We start from the raw sequence: 24,207 nt of genomic DNA on the forward strand, positions 1-24,207 counted from the left end.
CATTGAAAAATCTAATTAGTTGTAGAGGTGCTTCTGGAAAAACCGAATCGAAATTCAGAGTATCAGCTTCGTGTGATTTCCTTCGTTTTCCAGATATTTTGTTCGCACTCACATTATTTCTGGCTAGCAAGACTTTAAACCTGATTATTTCTGATGAAAAACCAAAATCTATAATTTAACATAATCGTCATTCTTTTCTTACTCTAAGAAAAACTCCTTGTTCGTACACTCACAGGGCTTTTCAAAATATTCTCAAGGACCAAAAGTACAATTTCCTCGCACCTTTGTGTAAATTAAAAGAATTGAACTCTTTAAAATTCGTGTATTAATTGCTACAGTTAGGACTTGAACTTTTTTGCTAGACATATTTTTCGTTAAAATTATAACTTATATGAATATGTTTCTAGAACACACGGCTTGTCGTAAATTCTAAGAAAAATTGTCACAACATGAGATCTGCAATGACAAAGTTGAACATGTATTTAAATCAGACTTTTAACTTACCAACAGATGTGTACAAGTGGCTGCAAAGCAACTAATTCATCTGATAGCTCAAATTATTTTTTAAAAAAATGAGGCTTGTTTAACGCAAATTTTTCAGCAGTTGATGGCGTCATAGGTTATTTTCAGTCCTCAGATGTTATTGACGGTTAATTCTTAGAACAGAATTGAAAATAAATCAGTTAATAAATAAAATAACAAATCTTCATACAAAGTTAGCCTTTATTAATAAGAGTAACATTACAAAACAAACACATATTTATGGAAAAATCAGACAATTCCTGGCCAACTAGAACTTCTTGAACACCTTCTTTGCACTGCTCCCTTTGGTTACCTTAAGGACATTGTACTTCACAGTTTTACACAATGGCCGGCACTCTCCGACTGTCACAATATCGCCGACTTCCACATCGCGAAAACATGGCGATAAATGTGCTACCATATTTTTATGACGTTTCTCAAAACGATTATACTTTTTCACATAATGTAAATAATCTCTTCGTATAACAATTGTACGTAACATTTTCATCTTTTGTACAACACCAGACAATATACGACCTCGTATAGATACATTGCCGGTGAATGGACATTTTTTATCAATGTATTTACCTTCAATAGCCTCGGTTGGGGTTTTGAATCCTAGGCCGACGTTCTTATATCTTCTCGTTGGTTTCTTTGTCGTGCCTTTTTTACAGCTTAACAATATGTGCGGTTGTTTTTGGAAAGCTCTTTCAGTTTGTTCAGCCATTTGGGTTAGTTTGATGTTTAACACTCACAAATATATGTACCCTGATCACAGCTTACTAGGTTAAAACTGAGAACAAACAAAATTTTGTACTGTACTTTATGTGTAACTTGATCTTGCAATAAAAGTCATCTGATAAGAATTGAGTTTTGATAAGCTTACCTTATGATTAAGCAGGGGCAATTTATTTGTTCAACTTAAAAATAATTATTGAATATTTACTTTGACGATAAACTAACGTAGTTTTTAACTTTAGTTTCTTTGATATACGGACAGAAGGTTAAACTTATACCGAGATTTTCATGAGCTTACGCAACACACCTTCCATCTGTCGGTCGATACACGAAACAAACTGTAACCTTCAACTGTGGTTTTGTTTTTTGGTAATTATATCAGCCTAATGTTTATATAACTTGAAATGTGTAAATAATGCACTTAATCGCCTAAACAGCCAAGCCAGTTATGACTAGTTTTTCCAGGCCAGTGTACTACATACATTTTGTTATTTATTTCTACTAACAGATTATAAATCAGACCAAAAAATAATTGTACATATGTATGTACATATGCGTATGTTACAAAAGTTAGTGTGAAGTTCACACTACAACTGACTCTGACTTAACGTTACTATTAAAAATGAATACTAGAATTTTCTGAATCGATAACTTTTACTTTAATTCGCTTTAGAAGGAAAAAAAAAATAGCATTTCGGCAATTCTCGGATTGGGGTCGTGTTAGGCGACCATGTGTCAATTCAGTGTTATGATTAAACGTAGATACAAAAAGGGGTTCTGACGAAAATCTGAATTGCCCTTAGAAGAATTTCAAATCCAGAAGTTCCTAGATCGGCGATCTCACTAAACACAGCTTAGAATCTTTATTTTGACTATTCTAGTTGAATACCAAGGGCCGCTTAGACCCTAAAAGATCCATGTGGAGAGATACGCCAGCATGTTGAATCCTGAACATTTTTAAATTTCCGCAGGAAATACAATTAAAAATGTTGACACGATCACTTTTCTCCCCACTTGGTGTATGAGGATGTGCATATGTAATTAATCATACAAATTTTAATTAATTGATTTATACAAAATATTGAACACAAGAATTATTCAATACGTACTTGACACGCTAATTGCGTAAGTTAAGTGTAATTAGTGTAATCAATAATTTTAATCAATTTTATATATCTTAATATTTTATAATAAGAAATGTATTTACTTGTTAGGTTGTGTCATATTTTCGTAATTGGGTCGTTTAATTAAAAAAGCAGTTTAAGATATATATTGTGAAATGTTAAAAGATTAATCGATATTTTTTCATTCTGTTTCTAATTCGAGATTTATTTAGTCGATATTAAACTAGTGTAATCGTGTAATCAAATGTAATGGATAATTGATTTATTATTACTGGCGAAATTATTAATTCAAGGCTATTTTTAATTTCTTCGCTAGATAATAAAAGAATTGCCAAATTTTAGATTTAGAGCTCTCTCAAATATCCGTTTTAAGGTTCCATGAGGATTATGTATCGTGTACGGAGGCGAATAGCAAACGTACTTTACTATAAATTTCTCATATTAACTAATAAATTAAAAAACACGGTGTAGACCAGGATTCGAATCCACAACCACTAACAGTACTTCTTAGCTTGGTGAGTCTCATCCCTAACCGCTCGGCTATCGTGGCCTCAGTGAAAAGAACAGTCTTTTTCATTACATATGGTTAAATTTAAAAGGATTTAAAAGAATTCTCTTTTCTGAAGATTTTTTGAAAAATAATCTTATGATTGCCTTTTTAAATCGTAAATACATTACTTACAAGTAATTCAGAAACTTTAAATTGTACAAAAATTTGGAACAATATTCCTTTTAGAGAATTTTGGAGACAGATCGCATGATGTTTAAAGATAAAGGGCTCCGCCCTCTCTTAACGCTAAATTTCTTGATAGAGCTTCAAGGGAGGTTTTAGAAATTGACAGTAAGCATTTTCAGGGATAACTGCTCGCAATTACTTACTTACTGCATTCTTTAGTTACTTCCTTTACTTCCTTAGTTGCTCCGAGGACAGCTTGTTTTGTTCACCTTTCTGAGGTCCTTACGGTATAAATCTTAAAATAGAAAACAATTATTCCTTTTTGCGACGTGTAAAAGGAAGGATTTTTTTGCCAAACAAGTTGCCTGGTCACTTCCTCCAATCAGAGCGTACTTGGCAATCACCCTGATTACACTATTTATAGATACATCCCGGTATTGTATTGTGCATTCTTATTTATTGGCACTCTTTTGTATCCTGCTTCGATAATTTCATATTTAAAGTTCCTCATTGATTTATTGTGCGGCTATTTACATTGAGATTGCATTTATTGTGCACAATTCAACAAACAAAATGTCACTTAATGTGACGCCATAATCATTTTTAAATGACATTGTCATCGATAAATGTAGTTTAATCAAAAAAAATAATAAACACATATTTCAATCAACAATCGTAATATTTTTTTTTTTTTTTTTAACATTTATTATCGACTAGTCGTAATGTTTTCTATCGCTTACGTGGTTTGAAAAAATAAATGAAACTTGTTTATTTTCAATTGTGGTAAAAAAATAAAAAGAAAATTAAAAGTTAAACAAAAAAAAAGTCGAATAAAGTTTGAATTTGATACTTTGCTTAGGTGCCAACAAAATTAAGAACGCCGCCATTGATTTTAGTCGAAATCGTAAAAATCAGAGAACCAAAATTATCACTTTACCGAATCGATTTTCTCGTTAATGAAAAAATCGAGTACTTTTGTTTGACCCTCCCGCAAAAGACACAACAAGGGTGGTCAGGCTCTGTTCATTGTACAGGCTTGCCACCTGTAAAGTATTGTTCAGAATCAAATGGGAGGCTAATTTTTCCACCCTTGATGAAAATCGGCCCCCCCCTTCTACCGAATAGAATTTTTCCTTATTTTAATAAGATTTCCCCACAAAGGAGCCCCACGATTTTATTTAAACTTTGTATTGTGCTATTACAGGAAACATTACACTACTCCTTAAACGTATCTGTTCGTAATCAATTCCGGACTTGAGTCGCGTAATAGTAGAGTCAGATGTTCCGTTTGAAATTCCGAGTTTAAAGTAAACTCCACTTTTCCGAAATTTCCTAAACGCACCGATTTATTTATTTACGTATTATGCAAGTTTTGATGAAATCGTCAGACCATGAAATTTTTTATTAATTATAATTTTTATACGCTTGTGATTTAGTATAATAACTGTAGAGTTCTATTTCCGGATTTAAAAGATAATTTTATCTAAAAAAAAAAATTAAACAGTTATTTAATTAAATTATTTATTTATAACAGGATGTGAATCAATCGTACTCTTTCTCTTACTGCAATTTGCATACTTGAAACAAACTGACCTAAACACTCACACGAGACATCCGGTCATTGCAGTTCCTGACGATTCAATCTTTAAAAAAAGTAAACACAAAAAGCATTCAGTAAAGACGTACTTACAGTTCAGTGGTTTTGATGGCGAACTTACAGTAAGGAACTAAATCAAAATATAAAGATGTTTTTCATGAGAATTTGTCGAATTTTGAGAAAATTTGGTTAAAAATCCGGAAACAAACTTCTAAAAAGCAAATTTTCCAACTCAGGGTACCTCAAGGTACGTATGTTTCTGGTGAATACTCAATATGCATGTTTGGACATGACCGCAAGAATTACTCTCTCCCAGCTTAAAGGTGGTTGCGAAAAGAAAGTAATAATTGATCAATCGTCATTTCTTTACACACAGGTGTTCTTACTAGATAATTTGGAAGTTTTGGATAGACATTTCCACACCAGAATTGCACAGGGGTTAGAACCGTGCGACCAGAGGAGCTTTTAACTTCATTCTTCCCTCAGAAAACTGTCCAAAGTGATAGCCCTACATTGGGAAGGAAGTGGTTAGCGTTTACTGGATTCTAAGGCAGAGATCCCGGGTTCGAATCCAGCCGTTTTGGCCCTTAGATTTTCCTCTTATTTTTAACTTTATTACAGCTGGCTTTTCGGTGATGGACAGTGTTGTCTGTAACGAGAGAACACTGTGATGCAGTGAAAAAAAAGCTCTGGGCACAAATGACATTTCAGATGTTGACGCGCTTTAAATTTAAAATGGAGGGAAAACATAGAACTACACACTGCACCAATTATTTCCCCACTTGAGGGCAACCTGACGTAACCTCCATAAAAATATGAAACAGTTCATTGATTTTTTTTTTCCTCATTAAGAACGTTTCCTTGACTTGGAAATCGTATCCAAAAGACTTCTTCAGGCGTCCTTCTATTGGCTTTCACTTTTTCACCCTGTCGCCTGTATCCAGGTTAAATTATCCAGTTCACTGTTTAACTATTGACATGGTTCAACAAATCTAGAGATTGAATTGTTATTTTATTATTGTTTGAGGTTATTTTTTTTTAAAATACAAGACAAAGTTTTATTTTTTTATTGAACAATCTTAAAATAGGGCATTTCCATTCTGTTCAAAATTTACTTAATTGTATTTCTGACATGAGACTCACTCAAGAGATACACAGAGTGAGAGGTTGGGAGAGAAACACACATACAAATTTGAAAGTAAAAGAAAGTATCATAATGGCATTTGCAAGTTCATCAGCTAAGTAATATAACAGTAGAGAACCTCGCAATTCTGATCAGCTGTTAATAAGGACCGCTAACCTATCAAAACATGCATTAAATAGAAACTAATTGGCCAATAATTAGAAGTATGCAGATAATAGTTATTCTCTTTATATTTCGCACTGATGTCCTCGCTTTCACCGGCGTCCTTGTACCTTAATTACTAGTGCACCAATACCGTAATTATTTCTTCAACTGTGCCAAATAAATCGATGGAATACTTTTAAAATAAATTATTAATACAAAACAAAACAAAAAAAACCTACAGAATTGTAATGCTGTAACAATTTCGATATCAAGATAACGAGATGTATCAAGATATCATTGTTTTTGGTGACTCGTTAATCCAATAGGATAAAGAAAATAATGCCAATTTCAGTCATTATTTTGCCGAGCTTTTGACCTAGGGACTAGGACATCTTTTACTGTAAAATATGTGTTAATCATTCTTCAATAAGAATTTTATTGAATAAACTGTAATCTGACACATTTTTAACTTTTAAATTTAACGTTAATGGATATTTTGAGGCACCTTTATTGGGACAGCAGCTGGATTCGAATCCGGGAGCGCCACATTGGAATCCTATCCCTTCCTAGCTTGTAGACAATTATAATATTACTAGGAACTCCTTACTGTGATGGACAACGTTATCTGCAACGAGAAAACACTGTGCGAAGGCCGGTAATGAATTGAACCACAAGCACTTCAGGCTTTAAGAAAAATACAAAATAAAAATAGCAATAATTTATAACATACCCTTTAATAAATAATATTGTATTACAGGAAATAATTAAGTGGTAACATAACCCAATCAATAATATATCCGTAATGAATACTTTGATTTGCAATTGAAGTAAGAAAAATCCTTCAAACTAATCTTTAAAAATAAAATAAACTCAAAAACACGTTAATATAGAAACCTAACAAAAAGAATTGCACATGTGCATGATAAAAATTGCAATTCAATATTATTATAATGATCAAATATAACCACAAGCTGAAGGTTATATGCCCCTACACTGTAAATAATAATTTACTTGTGTGTATAATCTAACTTATAGGATTTTTTTTTTTTTTAATTTACTTATTACGTATTTATTAACTTTTTTAAATTTATGCAACAATCAAAACATTACTTTCTATTTTGCGCAATACATCTAAAGGAATTAATTGCAGAACAATTATTTGTGGTATTAACCAAAAATTATATTTCCTACGGACGTGTGCAGAAAATTATACATACTTCACCACATGGTTTGTAAAATACTTTGGTTTATTGCGTCAGGAACTTACTTTTCTCATTGTTATAGTGTTTAATGTTAGATTACCAAGTTATATTTTATATTTACCTATTTTAGTTCAATTCGGTTTTATTAATCTCTGGAGAAATATATAGTTAAATAGGGTTTTAATGAATCTAGGTTAACCCAAACTTTGTTTTAATGAAAAATAATTGTGATGATTTGAGAAATTTTGTGTTAATATGTAGTACTAGACTCGTTTCCTGACTTATAAAGTCTTATTGTTTTGATTTTCATGTTTTAAAAGACTTGAGATATGACAATTTAAAACTGTTCATTACAATTGTTTAACCGTGTTACCATGGTAACCATTGTTTATTAATTTCGGGTGGTTTTTATTTCTTCTTTTATTATACTAAGTAAGAGGAGTTGTTCCTGTTTTTAGACTCGGATTCCCGCAGGGACGCTTCTTTCGTGAAGAAGTTCCTCATCCGATTCCTCCATACTAGATACCTTTCTCTTTACTAACTAGAGAGAATATCGTGATCATGTTTAAAAAGCTGTATTGCTTAATACAGTATGAACTGGAATCGGAAGAATCGGAGTCAGGGAAAGTCGAAAGAGTGGCCACCGCAGATTTTTGTTTCAAAATTATTTCCTGCATTCATCCGGCAAAAATTTCTTTCTACCATTCATTAATATCCTACAATCATCTGGGCACTGTATCGACCATTCTTCCAGATAATAGAGTACAATTCGTGGTTATACTTTTTTATGACCATGGTTGTACAGGCCATTTTGATTTTATTTTCTACTATCTATCTAACATTGGCCTTCACAATTCATATTATTATCATTTATTATATAACCGTAATGAATGTTTAGAATGCATTCAAATGTATCGATAAGTAGCCATTATCGATCTAACTTGAATAATTTCTACAAATAGATTGCTTACTTCTTTGGATTTCCTTTCTTTTTGAATGGCTCTCTCAGCAGAGATACTTACTCTCCGTCTCCGGGTCGAAGTCCTCAACGCTCCATCTACGCCTCTCAAGAAGACAAGTCTGTAGACGTCTTGATTTCCTTCAAGGAGAGGGAGTCGTGGCTACTGCCTAATCCGCTCTGGCCATTCATTCCAAGGTTACGGCGTAAATGTCTAAATCATCGAACTATTCCTTACGTCTATTGACTCCTTTACATCCTTTTCTTGTTGAACAACTTCTATTCTAACTTACTGACAATTATTCATCTCTTTCAGAACACGGCTTACTGGAGTTTATCCCCCTATTAATTTCATCCTTAACCTTCTTAAAGAGAGAGACTAGATTTCAGTACCTCAAAGCAATATTTCCTCAATGAAAGTTGTATTTTCATTTCCTCTAACCACTCGTAATTTAACAATTCAACGGTTTTTCGATTTTCGATGGTCAACAAAACTCCAAAAAACGCCAAATCACAGAATATTCATGTTTGATAATTGGATTAGGCGCTGAGTTCACGATTTCTGCGCTATAATCAGAGTTCACAATCAACTTTTGGACGAAATTAATCAACCGGAAGTGACTTAAAACTATTTTTGCGCTGTAATCAGAGTTCACAATCAGCTTTTGGACGAAATGAATCAACCAGAAGTGACTTAAAACTATTTTTACGCTAAAATCAGAGTTCACAATCAGCTTTTGGACGAAATGAATCAACCAGAAGTGACTTAAAACTATTTTTACGCTAAAATCAGAGTTCACAATCAGCTTTTGGACGAAATTAATCCACCGGAAGTGACTTAAAACTATTTTTACGCATGATCAGAGTTCACAATCAGCTTTTGGACGAAATGAATCAACCAGAAGTGACTTAAAACTATTTTTACGCTAAAATCAGAGTTCACAATCAGCTTTTGGACGAAATGAATCAACCAGAAGTGACTTAAAACTATTTTTACGCTAAAATCAGAGTTCACAATCAGCTTTTGGACGAAATTAATCCACCGGAAGTGACTTAAAACTATTTTTACGCATGATCAGAGTTCACAATCAGCTTTTGGACGAAATGAATCAACCAGAAGTGACTTAAAACTATTTTTACGCTAAAATCAGAGTTCACAATCAGCTTTTGGACGAAATTAATCTGCCGGAAGTGACTTAAAACTATTTTTACGCTCTGATCAGAGTTCACAATCAGCTTTCGGACGAAATTAATCCACCGGAAGTGACTTAAAACTATTTTTGCTCTATAATCAGAGTTCACAATCAGCTTTTGGACGAAATTAATCTACCGGAAGTGACATAAAACTATTTTCGCTCTATAATCAGAGTTCACAACCAGGTTTTGGACGAAATTAATCCACCGGAAGTGACTTAAAACTGTTTTTGCTCTGTAATCAGAGTTCTTTATTTTTATCACTATCATTAAAACATTTAATTATTCTTGAATTATTACCAACAACGAATATTACGACCACTGATATGTGAACATTAAGTGTCTGCAGTGCGGAACAACTTGGGAAAAAAAGCTGTGACAAAGAATCTCAAGAATGTCAAATAATTTTTCTTATTAAAGTTTACTTATAGCAAAGCTAGTCCAACAATAACAGCTAGGAGAGAAAGGCTGACATACAGTGGAATAAAGTTACTAAACCACAGATGCTCCATTAACATTTTTATGAACTAGCCTGCCATAATATTGTATTTATGACTTCGAAATTAAAGTTAGTTAAGTAGCAAAGAGAGCACAAAGTAGATTAAAAAATGTCCTTACATAAATATCAAGGGGTCGGCAAATACCTGTTTAGTACCAATTGAAATCTGAATTGTCATTTATAATTTTAATTCAAGAAAAGTACTGTAATAAAATGAATTAGTCGTTGATAAGATAACATTCTTCTTTAAAACATTGTGTAAATATTGTTATAGGTAAATAGAATTGCTAGGCAGTTATGTTTCTCTGCTCTATAGTGAGTTCAACTAGGTTCGATAAATTTAAATGGGAGCTCCTGATTATTACCTTTTTTTTTAAATCTTAATAAGTAGAAGTATTGAGTAGGTAGTTCATTAAGCAGTGTGTGGAAGTTTTGAGTACTAATTCATTTAGCAGTAAGTGGAAATACTGGACATTCAAACTTCTCCAGGACTGTCAAAGCAGACTTGGTTATCCGAGAAAATTGTCATTGCACTAACCTGATGCTCTCTAGTGATTTCCAGCGAACTGTACGTTAAGTTCGTCATGATCTGTGCTGGAATTAAATAGCTATCTTTTTTCTTTTATTTAAAACTTTTCTCCCGAATAGCTTTTTTGGAGTTCCTGAAGGAAGTGTCACGTTATGGGCTTTCATTAATGTGCCGTTTCAGTACAATTTACTGTTGAAATCAGCTAAGTACCTATTTAGAAATTCGGTACTAAACACAAAGTTTTTCAGAGTATATTTGTAGGAAATATTAACGTTTAAATTGCGGAAATGAATCAACCAGAAGTGACTTAAAACTATTTTTACGCTAAAATCAGAGTTCACAATCAGCTTTTGGACGAAATGAATCAACCAGAAGTGACTTAAAACTATTTTTACGCTAAAATCAGAGTTCACAATCAGCTTTTGGACGAAATTAATCCACCGGAAGTGACTTAAAACTATTTTTACGCATGATCAGAGTTCACAATCAGCTTTTGGACGAAATGAATCAACCAGAAGTGACTTAAAACTATTTTTACGCTAAAATCAGAGTTCACAATCAGCTTTTGGACGAAATTAATCTGCCGGAAGTGACTTAAAACTATTTTTACGCTCTGATCAGAGTTCACAATCAGCTTTCGGACGAAATTAATCCACCGGAAGTGACTTAAAACTATTTTTGCTCTATAATCAGAGTTCACAATCAGCTTTTGGACGAAATTAATCTACCGGAAGTGACATAAAACTATTTTCGCTCTATAATCAGAGTTCACAACCAGGTTTTGGACGAAATTAATCTACCGGAAGTGACATAAAACTGTTTTTGCTCTGTAATCAGAGTTCACAATCAGCTTTTGGACGAAATGAATCAACCAGAAGTGACTTAAAACTATTTTTACGCTAAAATCAGAGTTCACAATCAGCTTTTGGACGAAATTAATCCACCGGAAGTGACTTAAAACTATTTTCGCTCTATAATCAGAGTTCACAACCAGGTTTTGGACGAAATTAATCCACCGGAAGTGACTTAAAACTGTTTTTGCTCTATAATCAGAGTTCACAATCAGCTTTTGGACGAAATGAATCAACCAGAAGTGACTTAAAACTATTTTTACGCTCTGATCAGAGTTCACAATCAGCTTTCGGACGAAATTAATCCACCGGAAGTGACTTAAAACTATTTTTGCTCTATAATCAGAGTTCACAATCAGCTTTTGGACAAAATTAATCTACCGGAAGTGACATAAAACTATTTTCGCTCTATAATCAGAGTTCACAACCAGGTTTTGGACGAAATTAATCCACCGGAAGTGACTTAAAACTGTTTTTGCTCTATAATCAGAGTTCACAATCAGCTTTTGGACGAAAGTAATCAACCGGAAGTGACTTAAAACTATTTTTTCTGAATTTTATTTCTTGAAAAAAGTTCGATATCCTTTAAACTAGAACTACATTATACATAAGTTCTATTTTGCAAGGAAAATGTTTTAAGCACATTCCTGCCGGAAGTTAGCGGATAGGTTTTCCTCTAAAGTTCTATTTCAGTTTCACGTATTGCCTAATCACTTATAAAATATTATTAGGAATTAAAGATGTAAGAAACATTTCAAATGTTACACCGGAAGTGTCACTTTACTGAATAAGGTTTTCACTTGTTGGCAGATGCTTTCCGGAAATGGTTTCGTTACTTTAAACTTTATGGCAACTACATGTGGTTGTGGTTTCATTGTTTTTTAATTCTGTACGTTTTTCCTACAGAAACTCTCGTGGGGTTTCTTAAATTGGGGTTAACTTAGATTCACCTGTAAGGTTCCGTTTTAGTATGTACAACATATATTTATTGTGTGTGTGTGGTTTTAAAAATGAATTATATCATGATTTTTCGTGGTTATAAAAATGTACCTTCAAAAATCATGTATTATAAAATTGTGAGAAATCAGAAGTGTAAAACAGTACATCGATTTTGATTATTGATTTTTCTCTAATTTAGTAGGCTGTGAACGAAAGATTTTATTTGAACTTACACATACGTCCTGGCCCTGTTACATGGCAGCTTTTTCACAGGCGGAATATCGAGTTAAAGTGGACGTTTTTCATGAAAAATTGTTTTAAGAAAACGTAATTACGTAAACTGAAATTTAAGAAGTAGTAGGAGAGTACATTTTAGATATTTTCTTTTGGTTTTTTTAAAAACTAAATTCTGTAAGGAAAAATGGTACATTAAATAGAAGAAATCCAACATTTAAATTACCCAATTACAAACGTTGCCAATTTTTCTAAAAGAATTTCTACCCCGTCAAGGTTAAGTTTAATTGATGCAGCCGAAGATAATCATCAAAAGAAGGAAGATAGAATTGAAGAAGGACGAAGAAGAGTTATATAATACTGAAAAAATCTGCTAGATTAGTTTTTAATGGCTGTAATTTCTTTAGTATGAATCCTGTATTTTGCAGTTTTTATACTCCAGGGGCCCCCCACCTCAACAATTTGAAAATCTGCTCTCTGAACACTCATACGGACATTCCCTTAACAGTAAGTTTTCGTGATAAAATTTTCTTTGAAAAGAATTTCCATTTTACCGGAAATAGGATCTTAAAAGAACAGGAAATGATCGCAAAAAATCTCTTTACTTACCAATTCTTCGGTCATTCCCATTTACTTATATACTGATCCATTATACTGCGTAAAATATTACAAACCGGTTTGACAATCTATGTCGAAATTATTCAAGATTTTGACCTAGATCGAAATGTTCATAATCAGCACAGATATTACTGCATCCAATGGCAAGCTAAATCACGCTGTGAACCAGACTTACTCTTAATTAAATTTTACGTAATTTAATTTAATTGAAATTTAAAATTTGACATCAATACTTGGGGCCATGTTCACTACAATAAAATTAAAGAAAGTTTTGTGCTGTTAGAACTACGCTTTGTTTAAGTTAAAATGAAAAATACTTCGGCAACTGTCCACGACGAGATCTACACAGGAAATTAGAACAAAATCGTTCTGTACAGTTGTACTTCCGTTGTAGAGATATTCTTTCAAAAATTGGGAATTTTGGGTTAAACACATTTCATAGGTGTAGAAATATTTGACTGGTTGTTGTTTAGAACCGTAGAATGTACTATAACGGTACTTTGGGTGATAGCTCTCATCTCTCTCCCCTCCACTGCGTAGAAATCCTAATCAAAAAAGGGGAAGTTTCCTAGAATAATGCTGAAAGTAACAAGAAGCGGCAGATCTGCGTGATCGTGGTATGAGTAGAAACTTCCTTTGCAACCATTTCGATAAATCCATGCGCACTGCATCGATTTGCCTTGATTTTAGACTTTCCATCCACATATTTAATTCCTATTAATAATGTGACGTGGTCGCCAAGTTAGCCGAGCGGTTAGAGGCGAGACCCGTAATACTAAAATGTATTGCGGTACTAGGCTATATTCCCCGGTCTATACCTTTAATGGTTAATATGAGAAATTTATAGTAAAGTATGTTTGCTAGCCTCCGTCCACGACACCTAATTTGTTAGTTGGACGTTAAGCCCCGCCTGAAAAATAATAATGTGACTTAAAGCTGATTTATTTATTTTTATTTACTTTTTGATTTCTATACGGGGGTTTTAACGTCCATTCCCCAGATTAGGTTATCGTGAACGGGTGTGTACTGCGTTTTTCGCTATTGGGTTTTCGTTAAAGAAAAGTGGCAAAAAAAAAGAAAAATTATGGAAAAACATTTTCTGTGCGTGGATGGATGTTAAGGCTGAAGTTGAGACAAATAGCAGGGAAGTTCATCATAGGACCCGGAGAAGGAAACCCAACAACTGGGCGTACCATTTTCAGGGTGTATTTTTTGTTGGGTTTACGTCATCACTTACTAATTTAAATGGGATTCCTGGACCGGAAGTACCAAATTACGTAATGGATGTTTTCACCTTTTTTTTTTTTTTGGTGTTTTTCGCTAGCCCCGATATTCTCGAAGCCGGTCCCGTTATTCCCTAAACTTCGAATTTAGATTACATAAACATAGATCTATATCTTTATTCTTAAAAACCCTCTCTTTCTACGGCAGATTTGGGGATGGTTGGGATAGATCCCCCTCCTCTGAAGTGTCATTTCCTTTTAATTATACGGTCTAATAGAACTATATCGCTTTTACGAAGTAAATCCTTAAGCATACACTAGTTGTAAGTTGCTTTCCTTGCTTTTAGTATAGAATGATTAATCTTGGAACAAATGTATACCAATAACTTTCATTTTTTAAATTATCAAATACGAAATCTAAATACGTATAAGCATTAAATTTATTTCAAAAATTTGCAATTTGAAGAGATCGTAGGATTCAGAATCTTGAAAATCGTAGCAAGAGAAAAACTTCACCAATCGTCACCAATTTGTAACCTCCCTCCCTACCACTCCCAAAAGTATGCAATAATCTCGCTAAAAAAAAAATATAAAATAAAAGTTGTCATACGTTTTATTTTTTCTAGTATTTCCGGCGAGAAACTATAATACATGATCGTTACTTCCTGTTTTACAAGGTTAACCTATACATCGCTTTTTTTTTTCTTTTTTCTTTTGTGGGTAAATCACTAGCAATGCTACCAACCTTTATTCATTTCTGTATTGGATCTCAGTTGGCAACAGTGTTAATCGGTCTATTCTTCAGTATAACCTTTTCTTTTTTTTTATATACGCCAAATTGTCCCACAATTATTGTCTATAGTCTAAAAGTATTATTGGTTTCATTGAACCTTAAACGGAAGAATTGACAACAGTTCTCTTCCCAGTCCAAGCGCCACTAGTGCCCCCACTCCAGGCTAATTTTGTTATTTATTAGTATTAATAAAGTAAATAGAATAATGTGCAGTGATTTACATTTCGCAAGACAGGGGTGCCAAATTAGATTTATGTTCAGTCCAAAATATATTTGAAGCAAATAAAAAATAGTGAGGGAATTTTTTTTTCTATTTAGTTTACTTTTGTTCCTTTTACTTTCACTGAATCAGCTGTATTTCAAATTGGTCTGTCTGTACGGTATGTCTGTGGGATATCCGTCATAATTGCGTCACAATTGAAAAGCTCAAGATCGCATAATATTCAAATTTGATATCTGAAAGCTATTTGACCAAATCATTTAACCGAAAGTCCCAAATAAGAGATGAAAATCCGATCTCTCCACCACTCCTATCAACAATCTCACATCTCTGTATCTTGAGGAGAAGTATGCACAAGGATATATCCTGAAATCAACTAAGGAAGGAAGTACTGGGCGCTCGAAAACTGTCGCTCCCTCTCCTTCATGTAATTCGCTAGCTCAAGTCTCGATGTAACTCTGGTTTAGAAGGGTTTTTTTACTTCCCCAGAGAAAGCCTTGTTGGTTACCAGATATTGAGGAGGGATAAATCCTCCCTCAGAAGAGAAGGGAAATTGGGTTGTCCTAACACATGGGAATATTTACGCCATTCTGCCGCTCTCGATTCCTGGGATCTCCCAGTGGAACATGGGAGGTTACCAGGATTGATTGAGTGTTTATCCTCCATAGAGCAATCTGAATGTCCCAATTTTAGGTGCCAGTTTAGAATATATGGATAGAGCGTGGCAGGAAATGGGATTAATCCCAAATTTCCTCTAGTTCCCCTCTCTTCCTTGCTGGAGGGCTTGGTTCCCTTTTATTGGAGAGGAGAGAGCCGTCCTTACTGGTTGGCCTCGGTGAATCGTTACACCAAACTGCTGACTCTTCGTTTCTTTTTGGCACTTCCTGGAAAACCTGGGTGGTTATTAGGAGTTGGAAGGGAATACACCGAATTAGAAATACTTGGGAACTTTCTTCAGAAATATTTACTGAAGCTAATGGAGAAGATCAAGTTACCTTCAAGGAATGGTGCTCCCTAACTACCGGCTTCCCTCTACTTCTCCTAGAACTTCCCCACGAAACCTGGATGAGTTGTTTTTACACCTGGAGCATAAAATGTCATTTTTCCTATTTATCTTATAAAGGGTACTCAAAGCAGGTATAGCCGGTCAGAACTTACAAAACTACACCCATAACAACACTTACAGTGAGTAAGGGAAAATAAAAAAGGTTTTTTTCAGTTGTTTCCGAATTTGGGAGAATCAAGGACTATGTAATATTCCTGGATTCAGCGACTTCTAAACCTGCTTCGACAGATAACTTCGCCTCCGCATCATATAAATTTAGAAATATATATTGCAGTAACTTAAATTCATGAGAGTCTGTTCACAGTAGGACTTATACATTTAAGAGTTCAAGCATGTTTAAAACGTAAGTTGGAAATTGAATCCCAAGTATTTGACACTATCACTACATTAACCTCTCAGAAGCAGGAAAAAAATAATTTATTTGCTATACGATGCTAATATTACTTCCTGTTTGGCGCCAAGTTAGACAGGATGTATCCAAAAACTTGCCTCCTTTATGAAGTCGGAAACCGGTCTAGTGGCATTGGCCTTTTGGTTTTGCACACTAGCGCTGTCCCGTTCGAACATATATATAATTATAAACATATCATACACTTCCTAAATATCTTCCTTCTTTAAAAAAAATAAAAACATTTAAAATATGGGTCACGTTTATTACTTCGTAACATATATTTTAAAAAATTGAAATACTAAATTTCTGTTTCTCCTTCATTAGTTACATTTTCAAGTTTACCAACTTAAATTATTTTTTAAAAAAATAATAATTTTAATAATAATGGAAGAAGAAAAAACAAAAAACCTTGCAAAAAAATAAATTTATTTTTTTTACGTCAAAATACAACCTAACAAGCTGTCATATGTTTTTTTCATTTTTTTTTTATTTTTGTATTTATCAACCGTGACTTACTTGATTAAAAACTTCCTCCAATTACGTGATACAATTCAGTGATAATAACTTCCTATGGAAAAGTGCATATTTTTTTAAAGGCTGGCTTTTAATATAAAAAACATTTGTTTTACAAAGATAATTATTTGGCGGAAAATTATTTTATTGTTTGTCAGTTAGTGTGAGAATCTATGATGGGAATTTATCAATTGCGGGACAATGGCAGTAAAAGATCAAATTTGATATTTTTGGTTTAGTTTTGTTGTTTCAGTTCCTAAAAATAAGATTTTGTTCCGTTTTTTTGACAACGGATCGAGAAAACGGAATTTTCTTTTAACTGAATGCCCAAAAATGCCTCTATAATCCTTTACACTATTTTACTCATTACATTAATGAGGTTCTAAAACATTGATTTCAAACATATTCCCAGAGACTTTTTGGAAACAATTTGCCAGTAAAATCCCTGTAATAGCATTTCTAGAGAAGGGGATATTAACGCATGCAATTTTTATCTAAAGATAGAAGTGTTGCTGGTAAAATCTGAATTAGCATAAAAAGTAAAGGTAATTCATACTTTACTATAAATTTCTCATATGTATTAACCATTAAAGGTATAGAACTGGGGATATAGCCTAGTACCGCAATACATCTTAGCTTTGCGGGACTAGCCTCAAACCGTTCGGCTACCGTGGCGATTAGCAAACATACTTTACTGCAAAATTTCTCATATTAACCATTAAAGGTATAGACTGGGAATATAGCCTAGTACCGCAATACATCTTAGCTTTGCGGGACTAGCCTCTAACCGTTCGGCTACCGTGGCGACTAGCAAACATACTTTACTGCAAAATTTCTCATATTAACCATTAAAGGTATAGACTGGGAATATAGTCTAGTACCGCAATACATCTTAGCTTTGCGGGACTAGCCTCAAACCGTTCGGCTACCGTGGCGATTAGCAAACATACTTTACTGCAAAATTTCTCATATTAACCATTAAAGGTATAGACTGGGAATATAGCCTAGTACCGCAATACATCTTAGCTTTGCGGGACTAGCCTCTAACCGTTCGGCTACCGTGGCGACTAGCAAACATACTTTACTGCAAAATTTCTCATATTAACCATTAAAGGTATAGACTGGGAATATAGCCTAGTACCGCAATACATCTTAGCTTTGCGGGTCAAGCCTCTAACCGCTCGGCTATAGTGGCGCCTAGCAAACATACTTTACTATAAATTTCTCATATTAACCATTAAAGGTATAGACTGGGAATATAGCCTAGTACCGCAATACATCTTAGCATTGCGGGTCTAGCCTATAACCGCACCGGTTACCGTGGCGACTAGCAAACATACTTTACTATAAATTTCTCATATTAACCATTAAAGGTATAGCACTGGGAATATAGCCTGGTACCGCAATACATCTTAGCTTTGCAGGTCTAGCCTCTAACCGCTCGGCTATCGTGGCTACATTTGAAGTAAGTAGAATAGTTAAAAGTGCAAATTTCCTTAACGGTTATTGTTTTCTAGTTTCCCGCAATTAACTGAAAAACTAACAGAGCTTAGCTCTCAAAATTATGTTACTAAGTAGTTGTAGTGTAGCGCCTTAATAGTTTTGTTTCAAATTGTTTGTTTTCGATGAACTGTAGTACAAACCTAAAAGTCACATTTTTAGGGCTCAACTATAACAAGTTGGCAATCATGTTCAGCCTTCAAAGTGATAAAAGTTTGTTTAGAAAAAGAGGAAAACAAATTTTGCTTTATGGCAACACTGCCATTGAATAAACAATAAAAGTCACACGATTAACCTCCCTCCTTTTTCTACATTCCTTACAAACAAACTTCTATCAGGTTATGTTTATGTCAAACTGAAGTATCAATGTCACCGCTTGCTTATTATAATAGTGTAGATATCGAATGGCCGGTTAATCCGAATAGTTCTTAACAGCGCTGTAATAAAAAATAAAATGATCGACTTTGCGAACGTGCGACAACCATTGGAACTATTGGACTGCCATCGCAAGAGGTAAACATATTACTTTCACTTATTGTCTAAGAGATATTTATTTATTTTTCTCTCTGAAAAAGGAGAAATCTATTGCTTTCTCTTTTTCTCATGAAGAGGAAATTTTGCGATCTTAACAAATTTTCGTAATCGAGTTATCACCAGCAATATCCGTTTTTGAGTTTTCTTTTAACAAAGAAAATCTCGTATCAGAAGTGCCAAATCACGTAAAGGAGTTTTTCACAGGAAAATGGTTCCGAGCTTTCCTTTAAGGTTGGTGTACTCACTGCATACATGGAGGGCTATAAACACTCATGAGCAAGGTTTTTCCACCCAACATGTGGGGTTCCCAGGAAGAGCTACAATCAGGCTTACCCCCAAAGTGACCTTTGAGATGTTGAGGGTTCCAACTTGGGTCATAGTTTAAACAAAATTCCGGATTAAGAACTACGACTTTATACAGAGGCTGCATCACGTTTTACTCTATCAATTTCTTGGTTTTAAACTCTTTCACAGTGAACATGATGTGGTCCTGGGGTAGCAATTTTCCTTCAACGGAGCTATTTTATTGCAGTGAAGAGGAATATCGCAGCTTTTTTGGAATTAATTCTACCATTATGATTGGATGATGAGGCGGCTTTGGAACCCAATGGCGTTGCCGCCAGAAGTCCTGATTGACAACTCCCAGAAAGTCTAATGGAGATAAATTCCCTCTTCTTTCAAAGATCAAAATCTAACCCACAAAATACAATAAGATGTCCTTTGGCTTTCTCACTATCTCAAGACGCAAGCGCATTAAAAAAATTGGGAATGCTACCAAAAATCGGTGAACAATCGACTAAAATCCAGGGTACAATTGCGGGTTTAGCTTTTGTAGCTTTAACGAAATAATCGATGTGGTGAATCGATCACAATCTTGGGTACAATTGCGGGTTTAGCTTTAGCAATAAAATAATCGATGTAGTGTAGCAAATAGGTTTTGATTTTAGTTTAAAATATTAGAAAGAACACAAATCAGCCATAGAAAGACTGCTCTATAGGCAAGTTAGTCTCTAAACCCATCAGGTTTCTACCTAACCTCCCGTAAAAGATCGGGACATTCTGTATTTCATTTCTGATGTGGCCATCCTTGGATTCGTCGTGGATTCGCGCACTCCAAAGCTTAAGGGCCAATCTCATCTTGGTATTCTTGGAAATGTCAAGGACGAATGAAGTTCATGCTTCATGGGACCAGAGGTGTTTTTGGGTCCGTGAGCGGTCAAAAACAAATTCCAACTTACAAGAAAAATTCAATTTTGGTACTCAATTTGAAGTTAGAGAGAAGATCGGTAGAGTGAACACACCAGAGATTTAGCTATTTCACAGACTTCTATTAGGAAAACGATTTGATAAATTATGCAGTATTAGGCTTGGATAATTACGTAGTTTCCCAGTGCATCCTCTTTTTGCAAGCGGCTCGAATGTGTTGAAGGCCACATCCCGGCACGACTTACAGATTAGCACGTTCTCTTGTGAAAGTATACATCTAACATCCCTATTGGCAACAATCTGCCAATAGAATTTAAACTTTACGGAAATCTAACAGACTGTCCTCCACATCATGAATCTTCTTAATTAAAATTTAAATAACATTGGTGCCCAAAATCTCTAGGAAGTGAAAAGTAACATTGCTCAAACTTATTTTTATCATTTAGTCTGAGATTCAAGTTTTAGATCAGTTTTCTTTGAACGTAAAAGTGCAGTTTTATGAAATAGCTACGGTCTCCAAGCCCAAGATAATCTCTTCCATGGCTGTAGTTCGGTGACGAAGAGATTGCACAGGTTAGTATTTTGGTTTAGGTTTCGAGATTTAGGGAATGTCACCGCTGGGTAACTTCTCCCCTCAGTTGGTGAGTGAGTAGTAGTTTTAAAATTATTGCCATTAATATTAGTGATGTAGCTAGCACTGGTATAACTTTAACCAAAAAAAAGTTTCGAGACCAAGGATGCTTACAAGCCAAAATTAGGCCGTCGTCGGGCACTGGGCTTTCCTTCGCCTTCAAATCCAGTGGCAATCCCACCTATGTTACAAGCGGTCTTAGAGCGTTTGAGCTGAATTTGAAGTGAATCCTAATGTGTGCAAGAGAAAGCCTGTATCCCTTAAAGACTCTCCGTGTGGAACCGGGCGAGAATAGTCCCACGGTATCCCCTCCCTGTCGTAAGAGGCGACTAATAGGGGACGTCTATATAAAACCGTCTCACCTAGAATGGTGTAGTAAGCCCAAGCTGACACCAGGAGGGTGTAGAGAAACCGTAAGTCATGAGCTGGACATGGCTGGGTCAGTGACCATTCTAGGTCTTAAAATAGGAGACAGAGTCTCTATGAAACGGTACTACGGAATCGTGAATCAGCCCGCTGGAGTTCTGTCTCCAGGTTCACGAGTTGAGGAAAGGTTTCGTGGTGGTCGCGGTAAAGCAGGGACGCTGGCAGAGTCCTCTTGGTCTACTGTGTGGGAGCAGGATGGTCGTTTGGCCTTCGGGAATAGTTGCGCCACCTTCTCATTCATCGCTAGAACATGTCCCTTAAAGACTATTTTTATTAATTTCAGACAATATCGACCAACCTGGTGAACCACTTTACAAAAATCGATTTTTCGGGGTATTTTCTCGAAAATGGCTGCATCGATTTTCTTTAAGCTTTATTGATATATTTCACACACATTGAACTATAACTTAATATAAAACAGTCTCGTCGAAAAGTTCTTCTTAAGGCAGTCCTGGTGAAGAAGCAGATCCCCTCTAATCTGTGCTTAAAGTGCGGTCTCATTAGATGTGATTTACCAATGTGAATTCAAAATGTAAGTAGAGATTTCCCAATTTGTATAAAATCAGTAAAGAGAAAATGCGTAATAAATTTGATAGTTTATAGCGATTTTTTTCGCACAAATTCCAAGTTTACGGAAAATTTCATTTTGTGAATAAACAATTTCATTGTGGTGATCGAAAGTCGTTTGTGTCATTAATGATAGCAAACAATATAGCGGCGATACATCATACCGACAAAGATTAATGAATCGATGCATCGATTGTGAAATGTAAATAGAGCAATTATAATTTGCACTTTTCGATTGCAAAACCAAAGATCTACACAAATAATAATAACAACAACAATAATAATGAAAACTGTAAAGTGAAGTAAAAGAAACAATAAAAATATAACCTAAAACAATATAAGAAGATGATTTCACTATTGTTTTGCAATAACGATATTAAATTGGTGGCGAAAATCGGAGAGAACACCTTGGCCGATTTCTGGTTTGTTCTAAAACTAATGGCAGCGGATGATAAAAACGGTGGTTGAACGAACGACCTTGGAAGTCTTGGAATAATCGCTTTATAGTTAATTAATAATTTTTGTTTTCCAAGATAAAACAAAAAAACCATTAAGCTTAAAAACAATTAATCAAATATTGCACACATTTAATATTTGTTTAAAAAAAAATTCACCAATTTTCGTTACACTCTTGAGTTTTTGTATCATTAATATCATGAAAGTAGTAAAAACGTACAAACAAATAGTTTTTGAAAGAAAATGTCAACAGAAACTTTTTAAAAATTTCTCGGCGAAACGGTTAAACAAGGCTTACAAGCCTGACATGGACACCGTCAGGGATTGGAACAGGTTATGCTCCACCTTCCTTCATGAGAGCTCTATTCAAATTAAAAATGATTAACAAAAATGGAAAACTTACGAATGAAAAATTATGTCTGACTGAAAAATTTATAACGCTGAATAAAAGTAAAATCTATCATTGCTTGTCACTGAAGAGATCTGACTGCTGGAATTCGTGATTAAATTGAATTCCAGCAACAATTCTACGCAATATACTGGATTTATAAGAGTAACTTAACTGCGCAGATAAAATTGATTTCCAGGTAAACGTTCTGTACAGGAACAAAAATGGCGTTTTTCTTTAGATAGGAACTAAAAAAAATTTAAGGCGCTTCAACATCTTAGGTTATTGGCTCCCTAGTTACAGTCAACCCTGTCCATCATCGGATAGTGAGTTGTAAGAAATTCCAAAGAAGAGAAAAATTTAAGGGTCAGCAGCTGGATTCGAACCCAGGATCTTCGCTTGTTTTGTAGTACGTCTTTTTTTTTTTTGTTTGCAAGGTAGCGCCTAAAAGAGTGAATCTATTTCCATGTGAGAGATAATTATTGAGTCTTACGCCAATAAAAGTGATGTTAAGCTGTTAATACATTTGGAATATTTTTTCTATCTTTCAAGAGAAACAAGAAGAGAGAACAAAAGTAAGACCGACTACACTTTCTTCCTCTGCAAGCTCTGTGTATAAGTATTACTTGAACAAATTCCTCCATTTTGCTTTCAAATTGGTCTCGAATTTCTGCTTGTATTAAAAGCAGAATTTTAAAATTTATTAAAAGTATTAATAAACTTCCGAATCCTCTCGTCCCGATTATAGCAAATTATAGTCTAACCACTACTCTAACACGAACGTATTAAAAATTAATTTTTCTTATTAAAAATTTTATCTTCAAGCTGTTTTATTTTTCTCTTATAATCAGTTTTATTTGTACTTACCTGTCATCGTTGAAATTTTTTCATTGGAAGATGTAATATTTTGCACATTTGTACTCCTAAAGTGATAAATATTGAATTAATAATTATAAATAGAATGTAAATCTTTTAATTAACTCAGCAGCTATTTTCTGCTTTGAAATTTACAAAAATTAAGTTATTCATAAGAATAAGGGGCACCAGCTGTTCGTAAATATGCTAACTAGCTATTCTTTCATAGACAGCTTACACATTCTACCGTATTTTAAGTGAACTACTCAGTTAAGCAGAGCTTATTACAACATTCTACAGGAGGTTTCCATTAGGTTACCTAGTAAATATTTACCTATTTTCAAAATAGTGTTGTTTTATAAGTGATTATTTTGTTATCAAGAATTATTCTTATCACAATTCTAGTTGCAGTATCTTATACATTTTTTCGAGAACGCCAAATTTCTGATTCATATTTAATCCATAACAT

The 24,207-nt window shown here is 34.2% G+C and overlaps 1 protein-coding gene across 4 annotated transcripts; it reads right to left on the bottom strand.

Annotated features, from left to right (window-relative positions):
- Window positions 1-705: 705 nt before the first annotated feature.
- On the bottom strand, window positions 706-23,796 carry LOC141452816 (small ribosomal subunit protein uS17-like). Of its 4 annotated transcripts, none has more exons than XM_074125271.1 (2): window positions 23,751-23,796; window positions 706-1,315 (listed from the first exon to the last, which is right to left on the bottom strand). In XM_074125271.1, the coding sequence occupies exon 2, from the start codon at window positions 1,247-1,249 to the stop codon at window positions 791-793; it is 459 nt and encodes a 152-aa protein (XP_073981372.1). In that variant the 5' UTR covers window positions 1,250-1,315; window positions 23,751-23,796; the 3' UTR covers window positions 706-790. The 4 variants fall into 4 exon arrangements, 2 of the variants coding, with proteins under 2 accessions (XP_073981372.1, XP_073981364.1); XM_074125263.1 differs by lacking the exon at window positions 23,751-23,796 and adding an exon at window positions 1,409-1,728; XR_012457650.1 differs by lacking the exons at window positions 706-1,315; window positions 23,751-23,796 and adding exons at window positions 4,220-4,703; window positions 7,269-8,899.
- Window positions 23,797-24,207: the final 411 nt, after the last annotated feature.

This window comes from Rhodnius prolixus, unplaced genomic scaffold (assembly GCF_049639745.1).
Source record: "Rhodnius prolixus isolate KJV_2025 unplaced genomic scaffold, Rpr scaffold_1, whole genome shotgun sequence".
NCBI lineage: Eukaryota > Metazoa > Arthropoda > Insecta > Hemiptera > Reduviidae > Rhodnius > Rhodnius prolixus.